Here is a 20114-nt window from a genome sequence, read left to right on the forward strand (position 1 = left end):
TGTTGAATAGATGTATCTGTTGAACTAGATTGTATCTGTAGACTATTGACTGTACAAATGCAAACTTTGGTTGATGGTTGCCTTAAGATAGTGTTCTAGCACAAAACTGGTGCAATCTTTATCTCAAATGGGCCGAGTAAGCCGGAAAAACACAAGAAAAATGGCAAATTCGGGTATCTCAATTCCCAACCTTGATAATCAGGGATTAGAACAGATAAAGAATAACCCAGAGGAGAGTTCCCAAATAGCTCTACAAACACTAATAGCAAACATGATAAATGAGAAGTTTGACAATGTACAAAGGACTCTGTATGAGCGTGATAGGGAGAGAGAGGAGGCATCCCAGAAGTTTATACAGGAATATCATAAGCGTGAGGAAGCTTCTCAAAAACTGATACAGGATTTGCATGAACAACTTGAGAATACTCAAAGAGAAAGGGAGGAATGGCGTGAGCAGGCAGAGAACACTCAAAGAGAACTGCAGGAATCCCACAGAAGGGAGGAAACTAATCAAAGAGTAATTCACGAATTAAGAGACCAGGTAGAGAATACACAAAGATCACTAAAGACATTCATGGAATCCATTAACAAAGAGCTGAAGGAAGTCAGGGAGACCACAAAGGGAATGTTGAATGGAACCCAACAGAAGGAATGGGAGTCCAAAGAAACCATAACCAATCAACTAAGTGATTTGAGAACAAACACTGAACACCAAATTAAGGAAGTAAAGAAATTCATACAAGACCTAAAACAGAGCTTCAACAAAGAACTTGAAGCCATCAAAGCTGACCAATTAGAAGGAAAAGAGATAAAAAACAAAGTAGAGAGTCTTGACAGCAGGTTAGACCATGCAGAAGATCGAATCTCAGGGATTGAAGACAGCCTAGATATTATAGAGAAAGAACATACAACCATCCAAGACAAGTCCAAGAAATATGATAGGTCTATCCAACACCTGGAGGACACCATCAGAAGGCCCAATTTAAGGATAATGAGTATTTGCTTAACATGAAAACATGTTAAGCAAATACTCCCCAAACATTGGTGAACCCAAACATATTAAGCAAATACTCTCAGACTTACAGGAGTTTCTTTATATCTTTAGCTGTGAGATGGGTCTCTTGAAGACAACAAATGGATGGATCTTGTTTTCTGATCCAATTTTCTTTTAATTGGTGAATTGAGTCCATTAATATTTATGGTTATTATAGAGAGTTCATTGGCATTTCTTGTCATTTTCCTGCTTTGCTAAGTTATTCTTTCCTTTCTTTCTGTGTTTACTAGGTTGGTCTCCTAATGATATCTGTCTGATGTGGATCCCTGATCTTGATTGTTTTCTTCAGATTGCATTCCCCCTCTTAATATTATTTGTAGTACTGACTTATTGTTTATGAATTCATTTAGTTTTTCTTTGCTATTAAAAATTTTAATTTCTCCATTGAATATGAATGTTAACTTTGCTGGATATACCAGTCTGGGTTGGCAGTTATTGGTTCTCAGGGCTTGGATGGTACTTTTCCAAACTTTCCTTGCATTCATTGTCTGTGTGGAGAGATCTGCAGTGAGAGAGATCCCACTGTAGTATACCTCCTTCTTTGTTCTCTCCCTATGCAAAATCATTTCTTTGTTACTCAAATCTAGCATTTACTATGATGTGCCTAGAAGTCTTCCTCCTGGGATCCTGTTTGCTAAGTGTTCTGTATGCTGCTTTATGTAGCTGAGATTTTTATCCTTTAAGATTGGGGAAACTTTCAGCAATAATCTTATTGAATAAGTGTTGCATTCCTTTATTCTGGTATTCCTCATCTTCATCCACCCCAATTATACAAAGGTTAAATTTCTTGGCATGGTCTGCCTGTTCTTGGAATTCCCTTTGGTATATTTTGAATGTTTTTTCCATATCTGTGACTTTTTTTCCAATTGCTGCATGTTGACTTCAGTACCTGATACTCTATTTTCCATTTCATTCACTCTATTAACTATGGATTCCATTGTTTGCATGGAGGAAATTGAACCATTTATGATTTCTATTTTGGTTCTCAAAGTGTTAATTTCACCTTTTAATGAGGTATATCCTGCATCTATTTTTGAGTGCATCTCTTTTATGATATCCTGATATCCTTTGATAATTTGTTTCTTTCTTCTTTAAATTTCTGATCCATTTCTCACTTTAATTCTTGGATCATTGCCTCTATCAACTCTTGGATGTAGCATTTGTGTTCCATTTCTTTTTCTCTTCACTGGAGTTCTTCCCTGGGTGGCTACTAGCCTTTGGGGGTGATTTGCTGTCTTGCGTATTGATGAATCTTGTAATTTTGCGCTGTGATTTTCACATGAGGATTCAGGGATTATCAGAATTGCCTTCCAAACTCTGTTTTGTTAATATGTGACTGCCTTCGCTTGATTCTGGGTTGGTTCTGTCAGTTCTTGAAGCCTGCTCTCAGCCCTGGGCTGGTTGAGAGGGACTTTTCCCAGTCTTGGTTCTGTTGTGGGGGAGGGGTCAACCTCCAGTTGCTATTCTGACCCATGTAGTGTTCATGCTTGATAGATTCTGGTGGGCAGACACACTCCACCCACTGCTGAGGTAGGTGCACAGTTCCTGACTTCAGTCAGGGATGGGTTGCTTGTGCAGCTTGGCCTTCCACCAGGGGCACACAGGTGGGGCTCCTTCAGCTGCCTTCTGGAGCCCACAGGCAGTTCCTGACTTCAGCCGGGGAGCGGTAGCCTAAGCTGCTCGGAATCCCTCCCAGGGGTGCTCTTGGCAAAACCTGCTGGGCTGGATGTATTCCACCAGTTGCTGGAGCCTACTTACAGTTCCAGACATCAGCCAGGGACTGGCAGTCTGAGCTGCCCCATCTCCTGCCTGGTTGTGTTTGTATCACAGTCTTTTGGAGCCCACAAGGGCAGTTCTGAATTCAGCCAGGGACTGGCAGCATAGGCCGCTTGGATTCCTGCTCGGAGAGACCCTTATGGAGCAGACTGTTGTAGCCTGTGTGCACAGCAAAATATTTTTGAAAATATATTATCTTGTCTATTGCCACACCACTCTTTGTCTTTTCCCTAGCAAACAGCAGTTAAATAAGAAAGAAGTGGTAAATCGAAAACTGACTGATGTGGACATTGGTGTTATTTAGGGTGTAGAAGCCACATCTCCACCAGAGTTAACATGCATTTGAAAAAGTTTTTTGAAGTTAGTTAGGAATAATTTTGTTGTGAAATTCATTGTTTTTAATTCACTAACTCATTAATTTTAGTGAATAAAACATTTGTCCAACATTTTCCTTTTGAAAAATGAATATTGTATATCATAGAGTATCCCCCAAAGAAAACACAAAGGGAATCATTGTATAATTAATGTAAAATGAATTAATAAATAAGCTATCTTTTTTATTAGGTTCTAAGTAATTCAGGACTCATCCTATGATATCACTTCCTTTGGTGAACCAGGAGAAGGAACTACAAAATTTGATTTTAGTTCACATGCATACTAAGTATCTCCCAAGTTATTCTTAGATAATTGAGAGTAGTTAAATTTGAAATGAATAATTTTCATATATGCATATAATGAATCTTATATTTTGCTTATTCCTTTACTTCTTTATTCCTCTCTATTTTTTTTCTTTTGCACATTCCTAGTAAGTCTCCCTTTTACTTTCATGCTTTTTTTTCTTTTCCTATGAGAGAAAACATAATCTTTGCTTTTCTGAGAATGGTTTATTTCACTTAACATGAAGAGTTCATCTTCCTTGCAAATTACATAATTTCCCTCTTTTATGTCTGGAAAGAACTCCATTATGTATAGCCCATTTTCTTTATCGAAGGGATGAATTTTGAAAATGAGAATTTTATTGTGATGTTGGCTTTTATGCTAAAATTTGAATTATCTTCACAGGGTTAAAAATATTTGTTAATCTGAAATAAACTCTTGGAAAATAAGTACCATTTTACTAATTCAATAGTGGAAGAAATTTCTTAACCCTCTCTCTTCTGTAATGTCTTCTTTCTATTTTATCCTACCCTACACAAGCCCTAATTTTACTCATGCACTAAGCATTTTCCTTTGTACATAGGCCCGTAAGAGTTTTACCAGACTATATATCATTTCTATAATGAGCCCTTTTTCCTCAATAGTCTGTAACCTAAACATTGTCCAAAGCCTCTGCCACATGAAATTGCTAATGCAAACGAAAAGCAATTGAGAATTCCAGAAAGTCTATTGTAGATTATTTTGACTAGTGCCATTTTATAGACTTGCGTCTATAATTCAAACTAAACCATGAGTGTTTCCCAAAAAAAATTTTTACATAACCTGGTGATAAATACAAGATTTGTTGTTATCAGCAATGTGTATATAAATGGATTCGTATACGTTAGTAAATCCTCTAATTTTATCCTTTTTTGTTGGTGGTGGTGGTTGTCATGGGGCTTGAACTCGGTGCCTGGGCACATACCACTTAAGACACAGCACCACTTCTGGTTTTCTGGTGGTTAATTGGAGATCAGAGTCTCACAGACTTTCCTGCCCATGCTGGCTTTGAACCACAATCCTCAGATCTCAGCCTCCTGAGTAGGAAGAATTACAGGCATGAGTGCTCAGCTTTTTTGTTAGCTAGGGTTCTATTACAGCCCAGACCCATCTTGAAATCTATATGTAGCCCAGGTAACATGATCCTCCTATGTCAGGCTCCTGAATGTTGGAACCTTCTCTGTCCCATTGCTGGAGAGCAAACCCAAGCCTTGTAGATGCTAGCTGTCTCGTTAAAAAATAATAATTTTCTTACTTTTCTGTCTTATTTAAGAATTTTGTGTGTGTGAATGAATGTTTTCTTGAGTTTTTATACTCTATTTTAGAAAATTATCCTTGTGTCTTTATTATTCAGTTTTATTATGATTTCTTGTAGCTATTAGCAACATTTTCATTATTTAATTAATATATACCCTAATGGAGGAATTTTACATGTTTCCTTTTAAGTCACTGACTTGCTCAATTCACTATTACTCATGATGCAAGCTTTGTGCCTTGGATTGGAGTAAAACAGAGTTATGATATGCAAGAAGTCAAAATATTTTTTTTACAGATTTGGTTCATTTGACTTGCACATCTTCTAAAACAGCACGTGAAGATTTAGAACCAATTGTACAAAAATTATTTGGTCCATATGAAGAACCGGAGCTAGGTAAGAAAAGTAATTGGTGATTCATGATAGAAAGGTAATGTACCTATCTATCATATTTCTCTAAGATAATGCTTTAAAGTTGCTCAGACCTGGACTGAAATAGGTTATATTCAGCAACAACTTCCACATTTTACTGAAGTAGTTGAACACAGTATATACATAAACATGGGGGAAAGTGTTAACTGTCTAATATTAAAGTAAATATTCTTCACAAACACAGAAACAGATGTGAAAAAGTAATCATATGCATACATGCATGCACAAGAAAATCAAGACTGTCAGGAAATTTCTCAATTAATTTTGGTATGGTGCTGGGCAGTTTAACTTATAATGCTCTTTTGTTGATGTTTTATAATAGCGCATATATATATATATATATATATATATATATATATATATATATATATATATATATATATATATATATATGTTTGATCAAAAAGCTACCTTCCTTTAAAAAAAGATTTGTTCAACTGATGGAAGATTGAAATATTAGCAATATATAGGTACTTTCTGATTTGAAAGGATCTCTTATTGGATACTAATGATGTGACATTTACCTATCAAAGATAGACACGGTTCTTATTCATGGTGGAAAAATGTTTTTTCGGTATGAATTTTTAACACCTCCCACACCAAATACAGGAGTGCTTACACCTGTGAAAATAGCAAATGTCGTGTATTCTGTGTATAAGTGATCAACAAAATAGTTTGATGGATCTTCTTCATTTATATGACGTGGAAGTGATTATTAGAGCATTTGCATGCCTACTTGAATCTTGGTCACTTTCTTCCGTTAATATACATATCTTCATTTCTTTCTAATTAGTTATATTTGTTCAACTATTCTTTTTACTTGTAACTGTTAGGTTTCTGCTTAGCTTTTTTCCTGTGTCTTATTTGTTTTCTTAATGAAGAGATGAGTTTATATTTTCACCTAAGGTAAATGGTACCATTTTCAAGAACTGATGTCATTGTAGTTCATTTCTTTGTGAACTCTTTGAATCAAGTCCTTTAATCTAAAAAAATTATTTTACTTTAGCATTTAATTTTTAAAATATTTTCTTCATTTGATAGTATATAGATGTTTGGATTGTTATTAAAATTTTGATTGTCAAGTTTTGTACATAATAATATTCCTAAACCTAATGGATTCATAGCTTTATCCTTGGCTTTATTTATAAATTCTTTATATAAATGGAATTTCTTTGCCATTTCTGAAATTTTTCATGATGGCTTTGTTGTAATTGCATTGTGATGGTCTCTGAAAATACACTAAATTTGCATCTTGTATTATTTTATAATGCATTTAATTTTCTTTCTTGGAAATCAAGCCAGGGGAAAGTACATGTTCATTCATTAACATACTGTAGCCAGTGAAGATTTTTAAAGACAGATCTTAATGGTTAAAGTGATCCCATTTTGAAATGATATATTGTTTAGAACTTGAGTGAAATTCTTTAGTAAGAAGTATGCTCAGAGGGGTCCTCAGGTGCACCGAGGCACTGAAAAGCTAGTTTTCACTGACACATAGGCCTTTTTATCATCAGGATGAGGTAGTGGTCATATTTTAATTAAAATGTCAGAACAAATACTGTTGGAGTTATTGAAAATGAATCACCAGATAAAGTGAGCACTGGGCCATGGCAGGTCAAAGAGGCAAAGTCACCTGGAGAAGAGAACTCAATTCATTTTCCTGCCTAAATGAGAAGAAGGAACTTTATAAGCAATATGAACTTTTAATACATTAAAGTGCATTCTCCTCTTTAACAAAAGCCTTTTTTCCCACAGATTGGGGGCTTTTTATTATGTTTTGATTATTTGACAACTGTCTGAAACCTTATGCTTGAGTATTACAAAAATTTTATGTTAAAACATGTTCCAAGGCTTCCTTTTCTTTTTTTTTCAATTTTATTTTATTGTAAAGATGCTGTACAGAGGGGTTACAGTTACAACAGTTAAAGTAATGAGTACGTTTCTTGTCCAGCATTGTTATCTTGTAGATTCCTTATGGTGCAATAAGCCTTTATGCAAATCAATCTATTCTGATCTTCCTTACAAGGAAGTTCATGTGGAGTGGTAACTCCTTTGTACAACTACCTAAAAATATATATATATAGTTTTTAAAAAGATAATATTCTTTCTTAAAGTACAGTACTTTTTTTGGGCGGGGGAGTCCAGTCGTGGGGCCTGAACTCTGGGACTGGGCACTGTCCCTCAGCTCTTCAGCTCAAGGCTAGCACACTACCACTTGAGCCACAGCACTACTTCCGGCTTTTTTCTTTTTGCTTATGTGGTGCTGAGGAATCGAACCCAGGGCCTCATGTAAGGCAAGTACTCTACCACTGAGCCACCTTCCCAGCCCCTAAAGTACAGTACTTTTATGAAAATGTATTCAAAAAATTGTAAGGTTCTGAAAATATTTTCTATCTTACATCTTCCCTTATACATAGCAGCCAGAACCACCTATGCCCTGACTCAAAAAGTATTATTATAATACAAAAACCATACTTTCTGGGCACCATCTTGAAATGCCTAAAATGTAATGACATCATTCCACCATCTTTTTCCACCATTTTCCCCCTCTTGTTCTACATGGCTGGTGTAATTACTCCATTTCATGTCATTGATTTCTCTGTCATATAACAGTACTTCCCAAAACCAAATTACCCTTACACCCCTACGTATAAACTTTGAATAAGTGGCTGATAAAGTGTTAAGCACTTGTTTGGCTGTAAAAACAAATATCTTATTTCACAGTTGGTGTTTTGGTTTTTTGTATGTATTTTGTTCTGACTGAGTGAGGGCTACTCTACTTTGATAGTGGGTAAAAACAACTTAACTAGGATGTTGACTCCCTCCATATATGGCAGCCATCTCTAGACTATTTCTTGCTTCTATTTGGTTTGCCAGGATTGCCTTTCTTCTACCTGCTAAATTTATTCAGTACTTATTTTGTTTAATTCCCAAGGTTGTATTCAAACTTCTTTAGTCCTTCACGCTATCCAACTAAATGAAATGGGCTATGTCTTGGCAACTTGTAAGAGATACTTATTTAAAGCTCAACAGCTCTAATATTTTTTGACAGTTGTGCACTTTACAACTCTGTTGTTCCTTCAGCTATCTATCTGACTTCCAGATGAACTTAAAGAAAGATGAAGCAATTGTAACATATTTGAAAGTTTTATGGCCAAAATATAAAAGCTCTCTTGTATCCAGAATATTTATCTTTAGCCTATACCAACATTTACCTTTCCACATGATTTCTTGTCAAAGCTTCAACTTCTGTGAAATCTCTTTTGTATGATCTGTTTGTTTATTAATTTCCCTTGATTTTTATTGAATAAGTCTTCTTTCTAGGTGAAACTTTGATGAAGTATGTATAAGCTGTCATAGAATATGCTCAGATAGGGATTAGACAATATTAAAGGCCTTCCAGCTAGACAGTGGCCCCGTTACTCAGGAATTTGAGACGGTACGACTGGGAGTTCAAGGCCAGCTCGGGCAAGAGCAGCAAAACAAAATGAAAACATAAGGACTGTTAGTGTAGCTGTAGTTGTGGAGTTCTTGTCTAGCATACAGAGGCCTTGGGTTCAATCCTAAGTAGTATAAAAACAAAACCAAGCTGATGCTGGTGGCTCATGCCTGTTATCCTAGCTACTCAAGAGGTTGAGCTCTGAGGATCATGGTTCAAAGCCATCCTGAGCAGAAAAGTCTCCATGAGACTCTTATCTCCAATTAGCCATTCAAAGACTTTGAGCTGTGGCTCAAAGTGAGAGGTAGCCTTGAGCAAAAGAGCTCAGAGACACCACCCAGGCTCTGAGTTCAAGTCACACACCTAACATAAAATTTTTTAAAAAGCCTTTCATAATGTAGTTCTTGTCTCTGCAAGTCTTCCCAGCAACATCCTTAAGTAAATTCTCTATAATTAAGTGAAACTAAGCTCTCACATGAATGTTCTAGTAGCCATATGGACTTATCTGTGAAATACCAGTGCTTTGCGTTCTTTTATTTCGTTAATAGGTACCTAGTGAAGTTAGTGATACCTTAGGTTTGACCTTAGCATTAGACAGGGACTCCTTAAGAGATCACTTCTTCTAGTTAGAGTTTATCTTATCACACAGAAATAATTTTGGATTTACAGTGAACTATAAAAGTAACATTTTTTGGAATTCTTGCACTGGAGATATTTTAAATTAAGTCTAATCTTATTTATCTTGAATTGGAAAGTAGGGTATTTTCGTTAATTGAATACTGTAATTAGCTGAAAATTCCTCTGCAGTGATGATCAATTTAACAATAACTAATTCACTAGATAATTATACCTTTAGCATTTTATTTACTACTCACAAAGGGCCTCTTAGAATTGTATAATCTTTATAAACATCTAGTATTATCATTATACAGAGTTTAAATATCCATTCAGAAATCCCTATTGTCAATGAATAACAGTATTTTTTGTCTTTGCGGCAGAGAAATAATTATTAAGATAATAAGAAATAGGTTTTAGGAATTGATGCTAATAAGATTAAACCTTTTTATAGATATACTGTACTTTGATTATGCTTGAAAGCTGGTTTAAAGCAATTCAGAAGTCACTGAGTATTTGTTATGTGCTAGGGCCTGTAGTAGTGAGCAAAAAAACAAAACTCCAAAAATCCAATCACACTTATATCCCAGTTCCTGTGTTCACAATGATATTATCTCATGATTTCATTGTTGTTATTTCTTGCTTCCCATTGATGTTGTGATTCAGTATGACAAAGCATTAGATTATTATTTAAAGTATCAAAGATTTAATCCAGTGCATGCCACTTTTAATAATACCTTTAGCAAAATATCATTTGTAAGCTATATAATTTACCTGAAAATTAAGATTCTATTTTTTAAAAATATATATTTGCAGATACGTGCATTTTAGGATATTTCTGTCACATCATCCCTAGGAAAGAATACTTATACCTATCATTTACATCACCTTCAAAAGAAACCTATCATCACTCACCCTCTATTTGCCCCTAATTTCCTCCAGCCTTAAGAGGCTACTAATTCTAATCTGCATAGATTTGCTCACTCTGGACATCTCATATGTGTATACTATTAATTTACTATATAATTATCAATTGGTATTTCATTTGTAACACAAAAGTGAATTGATGTTATCATTTCACATCATAGGGATGATTTAAGGATGAGTGTCTTAGGGTTTTCTATGCTAATAAGATATAATAGAAAACCAAGGGAATAAGAATACTAAATCAAATTAACTTACTAATCAAAATAATTTTTAAAATTCAACTTGTTTTAAACTTTAAAAATCCATCATTGCTGGAAATATTTTACACCTATACTCGAGTTTGTGGATGTACATTTACTCATTGCTCATATATGTATAACTCCACATACATACATATATACATACATACATACATACATACAAAACTCTGAAATTTAGTAAAATTTCCATAGCTTTCTTGTTTATTGACTATATAATGTATTAATTGACAAGCTTTATGTGTTTTATGTAAGTAAAATTTATTTTTATGATTAGAACATGAAGAAATTGAAAAACCAAGAATTCTCTGGGCTCTCTACTTCAATATGAGAGACTCTTCAGACATCAGCAGAAACTGTTATAATGATTTACCATCCAATGTTTATGTCTGCTCTGGCCCAGACTGTGGTTTAGGAAATGATAAGGCAGTCAAACAGGTAAGGCTTTTGGTGTTTTCCAGTTTTAAGAAAATGTGTAGTAAGAATCATGAGGTGTTTTTTGTTGTTGTTTTTGTTGTTGTTGTTGTTTTCTGTCTTGTGGGAGGAGGAGAAGGAGACGAGAAAAACATCTGTCTCATTTCACACTAATTAGTCCCTAAACTTCGGTTTTTTTCTTGGAACTACAAGACAACATTATATGAGGTCCGTTTTGGAAATAAGGATAGAAATTATAGAAATACATGTTCATTAAAATAAATGTACAGCCAGGATGCCTGTGTCTCATGCATGTAACCCTAACCAACTCAGGAGGCTGAGATCTGAGGACTGTGGTTCAAAGCCAGCCTAGGTAGAAAAGTACGTGAGATTCTTCAACTAACCACCAGAAAAATGCTGTAGCTCAAAGTTGTGGAGCGCTAGCCTTGAGCAAAAAGAGTTCATGGACAGCACCCAGGCCCTGAGTTCAAGCTCCACGGCTGACAAAAGTAAATAAATAAATTTATAATGCTGACGTTTTGAGGAAGTATTGCTTCTGATAGAAAGTTGGACTATGAGTGTCTTACTTGGAAATGTGTAGTCATTTCAAGACACATGTGTGAGTCATTTCAAGACAAATGTAATTATTAAGACATATACAATCAAATTTTACAGTAATCTTAGCAATTTTTGTTCTTGGGAAAGAATGAATAACATAGGTTTTCACAATTATTAGTGTTATTATTAATTGTTAATGTTATTGTTATTAATGTCTTGACTTAAACTAGTGCTTACAGCCACTGAGGAGTATGATAAATCCAAGTGGAGGTTTGTGACAAGTGATCCCAGGCAGAATTATAAGTGTTTTATTGTGAAAATACTGTACAGAGGGGTTACAGTTACATAAGCATGTATATCTCATTGTTGCAGTGGGTCAACCTGTATCCATATTTAAACATTTTGTTTGTTCCCTGCCCCTCCCCAAATTATACCAACATCAAATACAGTGAGGGACATACAAAGCAACAATGATGTTAAGCGAAATGAACCCCAAGTGTTTTTTTCTTTCTTGCTATTGTTTCTAACATATTTATAAGGTACCATGTTATTTTTTTGTTGCTTTGTATGAACCTTTCATTTTTAATCATAGTGACAAGGTTCTGAATGATAACCATGATCCAGATGTCTAAACTTTTTCCATAATTATTGTGTTTCTTCTTTGGAGTAGTAGTCTTGGAAAACCATGTTCAGCCAATGAGAGCAAACAAGAGCAAGTAGTCATATCTTTCTTCTATGATGAGTTCTGTTACTATAATAGGAACACAAGATGGCCTAAGATTTCCATTTGTGGCTTTCACTGGTAACTTCAATTTAACTTTGATAGCCCCACTTTTTCCAAGAAGAAATTACAACTTTTTAGCTAACTAACTTAGGTTCATTTATCTGGGAATCAATTTTATTTTTTAAAACTAAAATGGAAAGCTTTTAAAATAAGAAGTTGTAACTCAAGTGCTAATGTGGTCAAAACTACACGTCAGAAGATTATAATGGGATTTTTATCACAAAATAATTTCCTTTCCATGAAGATAATGTTCAGTGGTAAAGTGTTATCAAAGTCAAAAACAGTGTAATGCTAGTTTTGAACTAATTATTATGTGCTATTAAACGTTAGTTGTTTAAAATTTGTTGCATATCTTTGACACTCATATCAGTTTGGGGAAAAGTATTATAATGTCTATTTTATAGCATATTGATGATATTTATATCTAGTTTATTTAGATGAGTGAAATTCTAATGCCAGTTTATCACCATATGGTTAGCTCCTTCACCACTTAGTTATTTGTTTCTTACATGTAGAATATTTACAAAAGAAGACTATTTACAAATGAAGAATATTTACAAAAGCTCCTCAGAACATTCATGAATTTAGCAACACTTATAGTTGTAACTGTAATCGATGATACTCTACTTGGGCTCTGTTGAAATAGAAGATGGATTGGGATGTAGCTCAGTGCAAAGCGCTTGCCTCGCAAGTGTTACATCCTGGGTTCCATCCCCAGTACCAAAAAAAAAAGACAAAAAATAAGAAATAGAAGGTAACATTGCCAGGATTTGGCAATTGTTTGCACTTAGGATATAAAGACAAAGAAGAACTTTGACAGGCAGACGAGATAGACATGTGACCCCAAAAAAGTCATTAGAGGAAATGAAGGGTCACATGAAAGTTTTGACCTAAGTCCTGCAGCTTCTATTAGAGGTGAAGTATCTCTAACAAGGACCTATGGTGAGTTCCCAGGGTAAAGAGTAAAGCCTGAGCATTCTCCAAACCACATAGTTACCAAATGACATAGCAGCCTTTTCAATCTATTCAGTGTATAAAGATTATTATACACAAAGAATACCATAGGTATGAAAATATTGTATAAGGAAATTATATGTAAAAATATTGAGATATTATATTTCTCTGTTGATATATTATATGAACATACCTACATTATCAATAATCTGAACACTCAATAATGTATCTGATCAATGTGTACCAATTTGAAGAACAGACATGACTGTGTGTATATAATTAGAGGTACAAAAGTCACAGGATTGTGAAAAACCAATTTTAGTAGGTCATTGGTATTTGTGAATTATTAGAATCCAGTTAAAGAAATTTTAAGAATGCCAATTTTTTTGTAGATAGTACGAGAATTTTTGTATTTGGTAAGCTTATGTTCAAAAGTTCTTCTGTTTATCATTGGCCAGGCTGAAACACTTTTTCAGCAAATCTGTCCCAATGAAGACTTCTGTCCTCCTCCACCAAATCCTGAAGACATTATCCTTGATGGAGACAGTTTACAGCCAGAAGCTTCTGAATCCAGTGCCACGGCAGAGGTCAGCTCAGAGATTCCTGTTGAAAATACAAACCTGGGAAACCCAGAGGAACCCTGTGAATAAAGTATATACCCCAAACTCCATTCCCCACTTTGGAAATTTTTCCTGGCCTCAGAGTTTTCTTGCTACAAGGAGTGGTTTTTTTAATGTTCAAAAGCAAAAGCCAATTGACATACAGAAGTACAAGAAACAAGTCAGAGAACTCCAGAGGGGAATTTTCTTTAAAGAGAACATTCCAGGAACATGAAATACTTGTAAAGCACATTGATTTGCCTGTTTTCAAATACCAAATCTAGGAAATTGGCAGATAAACATTTTAAATGGATGAATTCCCAGGAATATTGTTATGGATATGAAAGTGATCCTATGCATTGTTGATAATTTTTTAGTGTTAGGACTACTTTTATTTAATATTTTGAATCTTTGTAGGAAAAAATCACTTGTTTATAATTAATTCTCATATTCCTTTTGATTGTTTAAATTATTTTCTTCAGGAGTATGAGAATCATGACATAAGAGATAATAGCATACATCAAACTAAAATATGGTACACAGAGTAGCCTGCATTTGGAATAAATGTCTTATTTTCTGTGTTAAGAATGGAAAATGAGCTGGGAGTTGGTGGCTCACACCTGTAATCCTAGCTACTCAGGAGGCTGAGATCTGAGGACTTCAGTTTAAAGCTAGCCTTGACAGAAAAGTCCACGAGACTCCTGTCAACTACTCAGAAAAAGCAAGAAGTGGTGCTGTGGCTCAAGTGGTATAGAACTAGCCTTGAGCACAAAGAGGCTCAGGGACATCACCCTGGTCCTGAGTTCAAGCCCCAGGACAGGCCAAAAAAAATTGAAAATGCTAATATTAAGATTTTTTAACAGTTTTATGAATCATGAATTCATTACTCATTAGTGCTTTTAAATACTTACTGTGTTTTGTATGTGAATCACTTATACACTGGGAAAACTCAATAATAAAGAAATGAAAGAGTGGAAGGGAACATTTGGATATGAGAATTGATGTTTCTATCCTATCAAGTAAGTGGTGCACTTACATTTTGTAATGTTCTGCAGACCTAACCCTAGTCCTAGATGTGCTAGGCACATGATGTTTAGCCAAATTTTTAAACTCCTGATCCTCACTTTCTCCAGATGTAAAGTGGAAATAGTAATAAAATGTCTATTCAATGAGAATGATTACAAAAATGAATGTAACCATCTTTCGAATATATGTTTTCTGGAAAAAGTTGATTTAGTATTTTCCCATTCATAATATTCATGGGAATGAATATAAAAAAACCTTCATGCAGCAAATAATTGCTTGCTGTCAACTTCTTACAAAGCAAGAAACTGTTATTTTATTGCAATAAGCCTTTGAAATGGTTTATTTCTTAAATTAGTATGTAATGTACTCTTTGTAAGCCATTAAACATAACAACCCATGGAATTGTGATTTTTGAAACAATACTAAAGACAATGTTAAAAATTCTTCAACCTCATTTTCTCAATATGAAATCATCAAGAACTGAGCAGAGTTTGCCAGTTGATGAAGTCTGATACATCCTCCCCATAAAAATACAAATGCTTGACATAGGCAGCAAATCTAATTACAGTGACAATAGTGACAGTGCCTATACTTAAATTTTTCCAATGTCAAATTTTGATGGTCTACTTTTTCTTGAGCAATAGTTGATCTCAGAGCTGTCTATATGAATAAACAAACTCATTTTCCTGTCTCCAGATCTGGCTTGTATTGTATTGCCTATCAGGAGCCATCACTTCAGCAGAAAGCACATAGTTCTTACACACATCTGCAGATGATCTCTAACCTTACCAGGTTTCCTAGAAAGGTCTTAAAGGACCCAACTGTGACTAGTCACAGATTTACTAGAGATAGACATAGCCAAGGAATGTAGCTCTTGCTTCACCCTTTCAACTTTTGCACAGAGCTGAATCCAGACAAAACTTGCCACCTCTCTGGCTGCTCCTGCCCCTATTACCCTGTGTATAGTCCCTTCCCAGTCTCCTTAGAACTCGCCTGTCTTCCTCTTTTATATTATCACACAAATCAGGGACAGTAGAATCACGTTATAACCTAATTTGTTATAAGGATTCACATCTTAAGTCGAATCACGTTTTTCTGAAGCCCAACTAGGGCATGCACTAAATGCCTAGAACCTATCTATACAAATATTGGGTATTGATCCTACCTTTCTGTACCAGCAATATAAAAGGTTCCATTAGTTGGCAGTATTGAATCTCAGTGTAACTCAGTAAATTGCACCAATAAACACAGACTTTGTAATAGTCTTAGAATGAAGGCCTCGAGTGCAGCATGCATATTTATGTAAACAGACAATCAGAGTAGGCTCAGAATAATACCTAGAAAAATTCTGGTAAGCCTTACTGCAGCTGTTTATATGTAGAACAATATAGGAGCTATTTTGTGCTGTCATGGCCCAGCCCATATTATACTCTGTCTTATCCATTTAACAACATCAAAGCATCCCTCGTTGTTTATTACATACTGTTGAAATGCTTAAGAGCTCCTGGATATGATGTGATGATTAAAATACTACACAACTGCTAAAATCATTGTTAGAGAATTGTAGCTATTTCCTGTTGCCTCTGAATGTAATAGAAACTATGCTAAGAGCTTTCTCTTCAGTTATCTTAATTATTACAAGTATTTGCTTTCATAGTTTTAAATCAAAGAAAAATCTTTTTTAATACCTCAAACCAGAATTCATAAGAATAAATTGATATATTGTACATACTGCAAAAATTTTCAGTACCTAATTTAAAATTTTGCAAGTTGCTATTAAAATTTTTTGATTCAGGTGTTTAAAATGAGTTTTGCATGCTTCTTATTAATCAAACACTATAGTATTCAGTTTAGTGATTGATAAGGGAACTAATAATTAATCCTATGTTATGTCTGCATTTTTTCTAGTTTATATGCCTGCTCAAGGAAAAAATATTTGTTTATAATAAAGGTCAATTATATATTTTTCTATAGTAAAATAGCCACATCAATTAGTAAATTCTAGAGCAATGATAGTTTCTGAAGTTGGCAGCCCTTTGTCTTCAATAATATCCATGATTATTAGCTTGATTATTGATAATTACTAATTTCTGTCAAAGACATAGTTTTCTGTATTGGCTTACCATTATCCAAAATCCTAATGAGTTCTGAAAGACTTTATTGAGATATAATTGCTAATTAGTAGCAATTTAACACAGGAATTATAACAATTTTCTTGCAAATCAGTTATTTGATGCTATTGGTATCAGATAATTTGTTAACTTACATAAATTTTGAAAAGCATGAATATATGGTAATTTATAATTTGCACATTGTAAGTTTTCAGAGGAAATAAAGACTTTGCAATGCCTTTCAGGTGTGGTATTCTATTTTTTCATATTGAAATTTTGTATATATACCAAGAAAGAGTGCCTTAGACAGGCAAGTTGTTTCATTTTAGTCTGTTCTTTACTCAGTTTTCAGGTATATATTTAATTTCGTTTCTAGACATTTGCAAGTTGTGTTAAGTTTGTATGTAAGTCTGTGAAAGAATACAGGGATTTGATTGACTTGGCAAACTGGATGTCAGCACTGACATCCAAAAGTGGATGGGATTTGATTCTATTGGAAATCCTCCTAGTCTTGTAGGACTGTGACTTCATAGTACATTGGTTGTCTACAAACTGCTTTTTTGTTTATTTGTTTGTTTTTCGTTGGTCATGGGCCTGAACTCTGGGCCTGGGTGCAGTCCCTCAGCTCTTTAGCTCAAGGCTAGCGCTCTACCACTTGAGCCACAGCATCACTTCTAGTTTTTTCTGCTTATGTAGTGCTGAGGAATTGAACCCAGGGCCTCATGTTGCTAGGCAAGCCCTCTCCCACTGAGCCACCTTCCCAGCCCCTCTACAAACTGTTTTTACATGTTATTTGAGATGTAAAATGTTCATCATGCATATTTTTGGTAATAAGAGCTTGACTGTTTTCTTCTGAGTTGTTTGGGACCCCAACATCTTACTGACAAGAGACTACTAATGTGCTTTTTTTTTTGGCAGTACTGAGGTTTAAACTCATACTTGCTAGGCTGGTGTTCTACCACTTGAGTCATGCTCCAGTCTTTTTTGCCTTTGTTAATTTTTAAAGGTCTTTTATATCCTGGCTAGTCTGAATTTCAACACTCTTATTTACACTTCCTTACCAAGCTGAGATGACAGGCATAAATCACCAGACCCACCTTTTTTTTTTTTTTTGGGTGGGGGGTCCGGTCATGGGGCCTGAACTCTGGGCCTGGGTGCTGTCCTTCAGCTCTTCAGCTCAAGGCTAGTACTCTTCCACTTGAGCCATAGCGCCACTTCCGGCTTTTTTCTTTTTGCTTATGTGGTGCTGGGGAATCGAACCCAGAGCCTCAGGCATGCAAGGCAAGCGCTTTACCACTGAGCCACCTTCCCAGCCCCCTAATGTGCTTTTAAAGCAGAATTCATTCATGGAACTATGATTTGTTCTTGAAACAAATCATTAAAATAAACTGACATTTTCTGTCCATTCCAAGTAGTTTCTAAAGTTCCTCAGACAAGACCCGTTCCAAAGATAACAGGACTCTTTTAAAATTGGCAGTTTATCTGTGAGATTATTAATAAATCAAGTTTTAGAAAGATAAGGTTAATTGAATTTTTAAACAAGTAGTCATATTATCCTTCAAGCACCTTGGAGCTAATAGAATATTCAGACATTTTTTAAAGCAAGTACTTTGATATGTTTGAATTCTCCTCTTTAATATTTTTTAAAATTTTATTTTATTGTAAAGATGCTATACAGAGAGGTTACAGTTCCATGAGTAAGGTAATGAGAGCATTGTTACCCCCTCCTTTGTTTTTTTTTCCTATTATCCCTTCCCTCCCCCACCTCTCTAATTCCTCCTCCCCCAGAGTTGTAAAGTTCATTTCCAACATAGTGTCTTGTGAATATCATTGTTGCAGTGGGTCATCCTGTGTCTTCTAATGATATTTTTTAAACATCAGTTAAATGTTTTAAAACTTAGTGTCCCCAGTGATATTTTGAAGTCCATTTCTCTTTCCATTACTACACAGAACAGAGGGGAAATGCCCTTGCCATACATGTTGCCATGACTGCTCTTTCAGGTTATTATGACTCTTAGGACCATCTGACAGGTAATCATGAGAACGTATATCATAGTACACTGTGGGGTCTTTTGAAGAATCACTGCAGGAAGATTTATGCTGGCAACACCTATTAATGTTAATAGAACTTATTTATGTAAATCCTCCTATCAAGGAGACTATAGACCCTCAAAACTATTAATTAGAGATGGATACCATCATTGATCTGGAAGTATTAGTGAATTGTTCTATTTAGGATTTTCATGTATGGGGGGAAAAACAGGAAGTATGTGCCATTGAGCTTAAAATGATGAAATACTAGATCTCAATTCTCTATTTCATATTGGAAACTGGTTCTTCTAAATATTATGATCATGGTATTTTTCTCTTTATCCTATACTAGTAAAACATTTTTAACAAGGATTTCATTGAAATCACACTTTAATATACCAAAAATATCCTAAAAGTTGTGAAAACTTTGAACATTGTCAGTGATGTAATAGTGTCACATCTCAACAATCAGAAAGTGCAGACAGCTTAGGAGATAAATTTTGCTTCTCAAGTTGGCAGAATGCAAAAGATTGGCAGTGGTCTGAGTGACATATATATAGATATATATAGATATATAGATATATTTGTAGAAATATATGGAATTATATAATATATAATGTGTACTATTTAATTTTATAATAATATAATATTAATATATAAGGGAGAAAGACACTTACACATTGTGAATAAGAGTTGAGCCCTAAGATATGTATTGAAATGTTTTTTTTCTTTCATGCGATTGTTTCTAACACATTTATAAGATTATTTCTTTGTTACTTTGTATGTCCCTCCCCCACGGTATAACCCCTGCTTTCACTGTATTTGCTGGTGGTATAATTTGTGGAAGGGAAGGGCAAAAACAAGTCTAAACAGGGATACAGGTGGACCCATTCCAACTATGAGATGTACAAGTCATTATGTCGAAAATGAACTTTACAACTTTGGTGGGGGGGGAGGGGAGAGGATGGGAAGGGATGGGAAGGGGAAACAAAGGAGGAGGCTACAATGCTTGATAAGAAATGTACTCATTATCTTGCCCATGTAATTGTAACCCCTCTGTACAGTATTTTCACAATAAAATAATAATAATTTTAAAAAGTAAATAATAAATTTCAGCCATTTTTGAAAGACAACAGAATCTACCAGAAAATTTAAATGTAGAGAGCCTTTGATCCCATTATAGTAG

The 20114-nt window shown here is 34.8% G+C and overlaps 1 protein-coding gene across 1 annotated transcript in view; it reads left to right on the forward strand.

Moving 5' to 3' along the window:
- Chm (CHM Rab escort protein) overlaps positions 1-17124 on the forward strand; it is a 190803-nt gene extending 173679 nt beyond the window's left edge. The window contains exons 13-15 of the mRNA XM_070040109.1: positions 5079-5177; positions 10729-10889; positions 13620-17124. Of these exons, the coding sequence (XP_069896210.1) occupies positions 5079-5177; positions 10729-10889; positions 13620-13811 (452 nt within the window). The 3' untranslated portion in view covers positions 13812-17124. The remainder of the gene's footprint in view (positions 1-5078; positions 5178-10728; positions 10890-13619) is intronic.
- The last annotated feature ends 2990 nt before the right edge of the window (positions 17125-20114 follow it).

This window comes from Dipodomys merriami, unplaced genomic scaffold (assembly GCF_024711535.1).
Source record: "Dipodomys merriami isolate MVZ:Mamm:240054 unplaced genomic scaffold, mDipMer1.0.p SCAF_3, whole genome shotgun sequence".
Classification (NCBI taxonomy): domain Eukaryota; kingdom Metazoa; phylum Chordata; class Mammalia; order Rodentia; family Heteromyidae; genus Dipodomys; species Dipodomys merriami.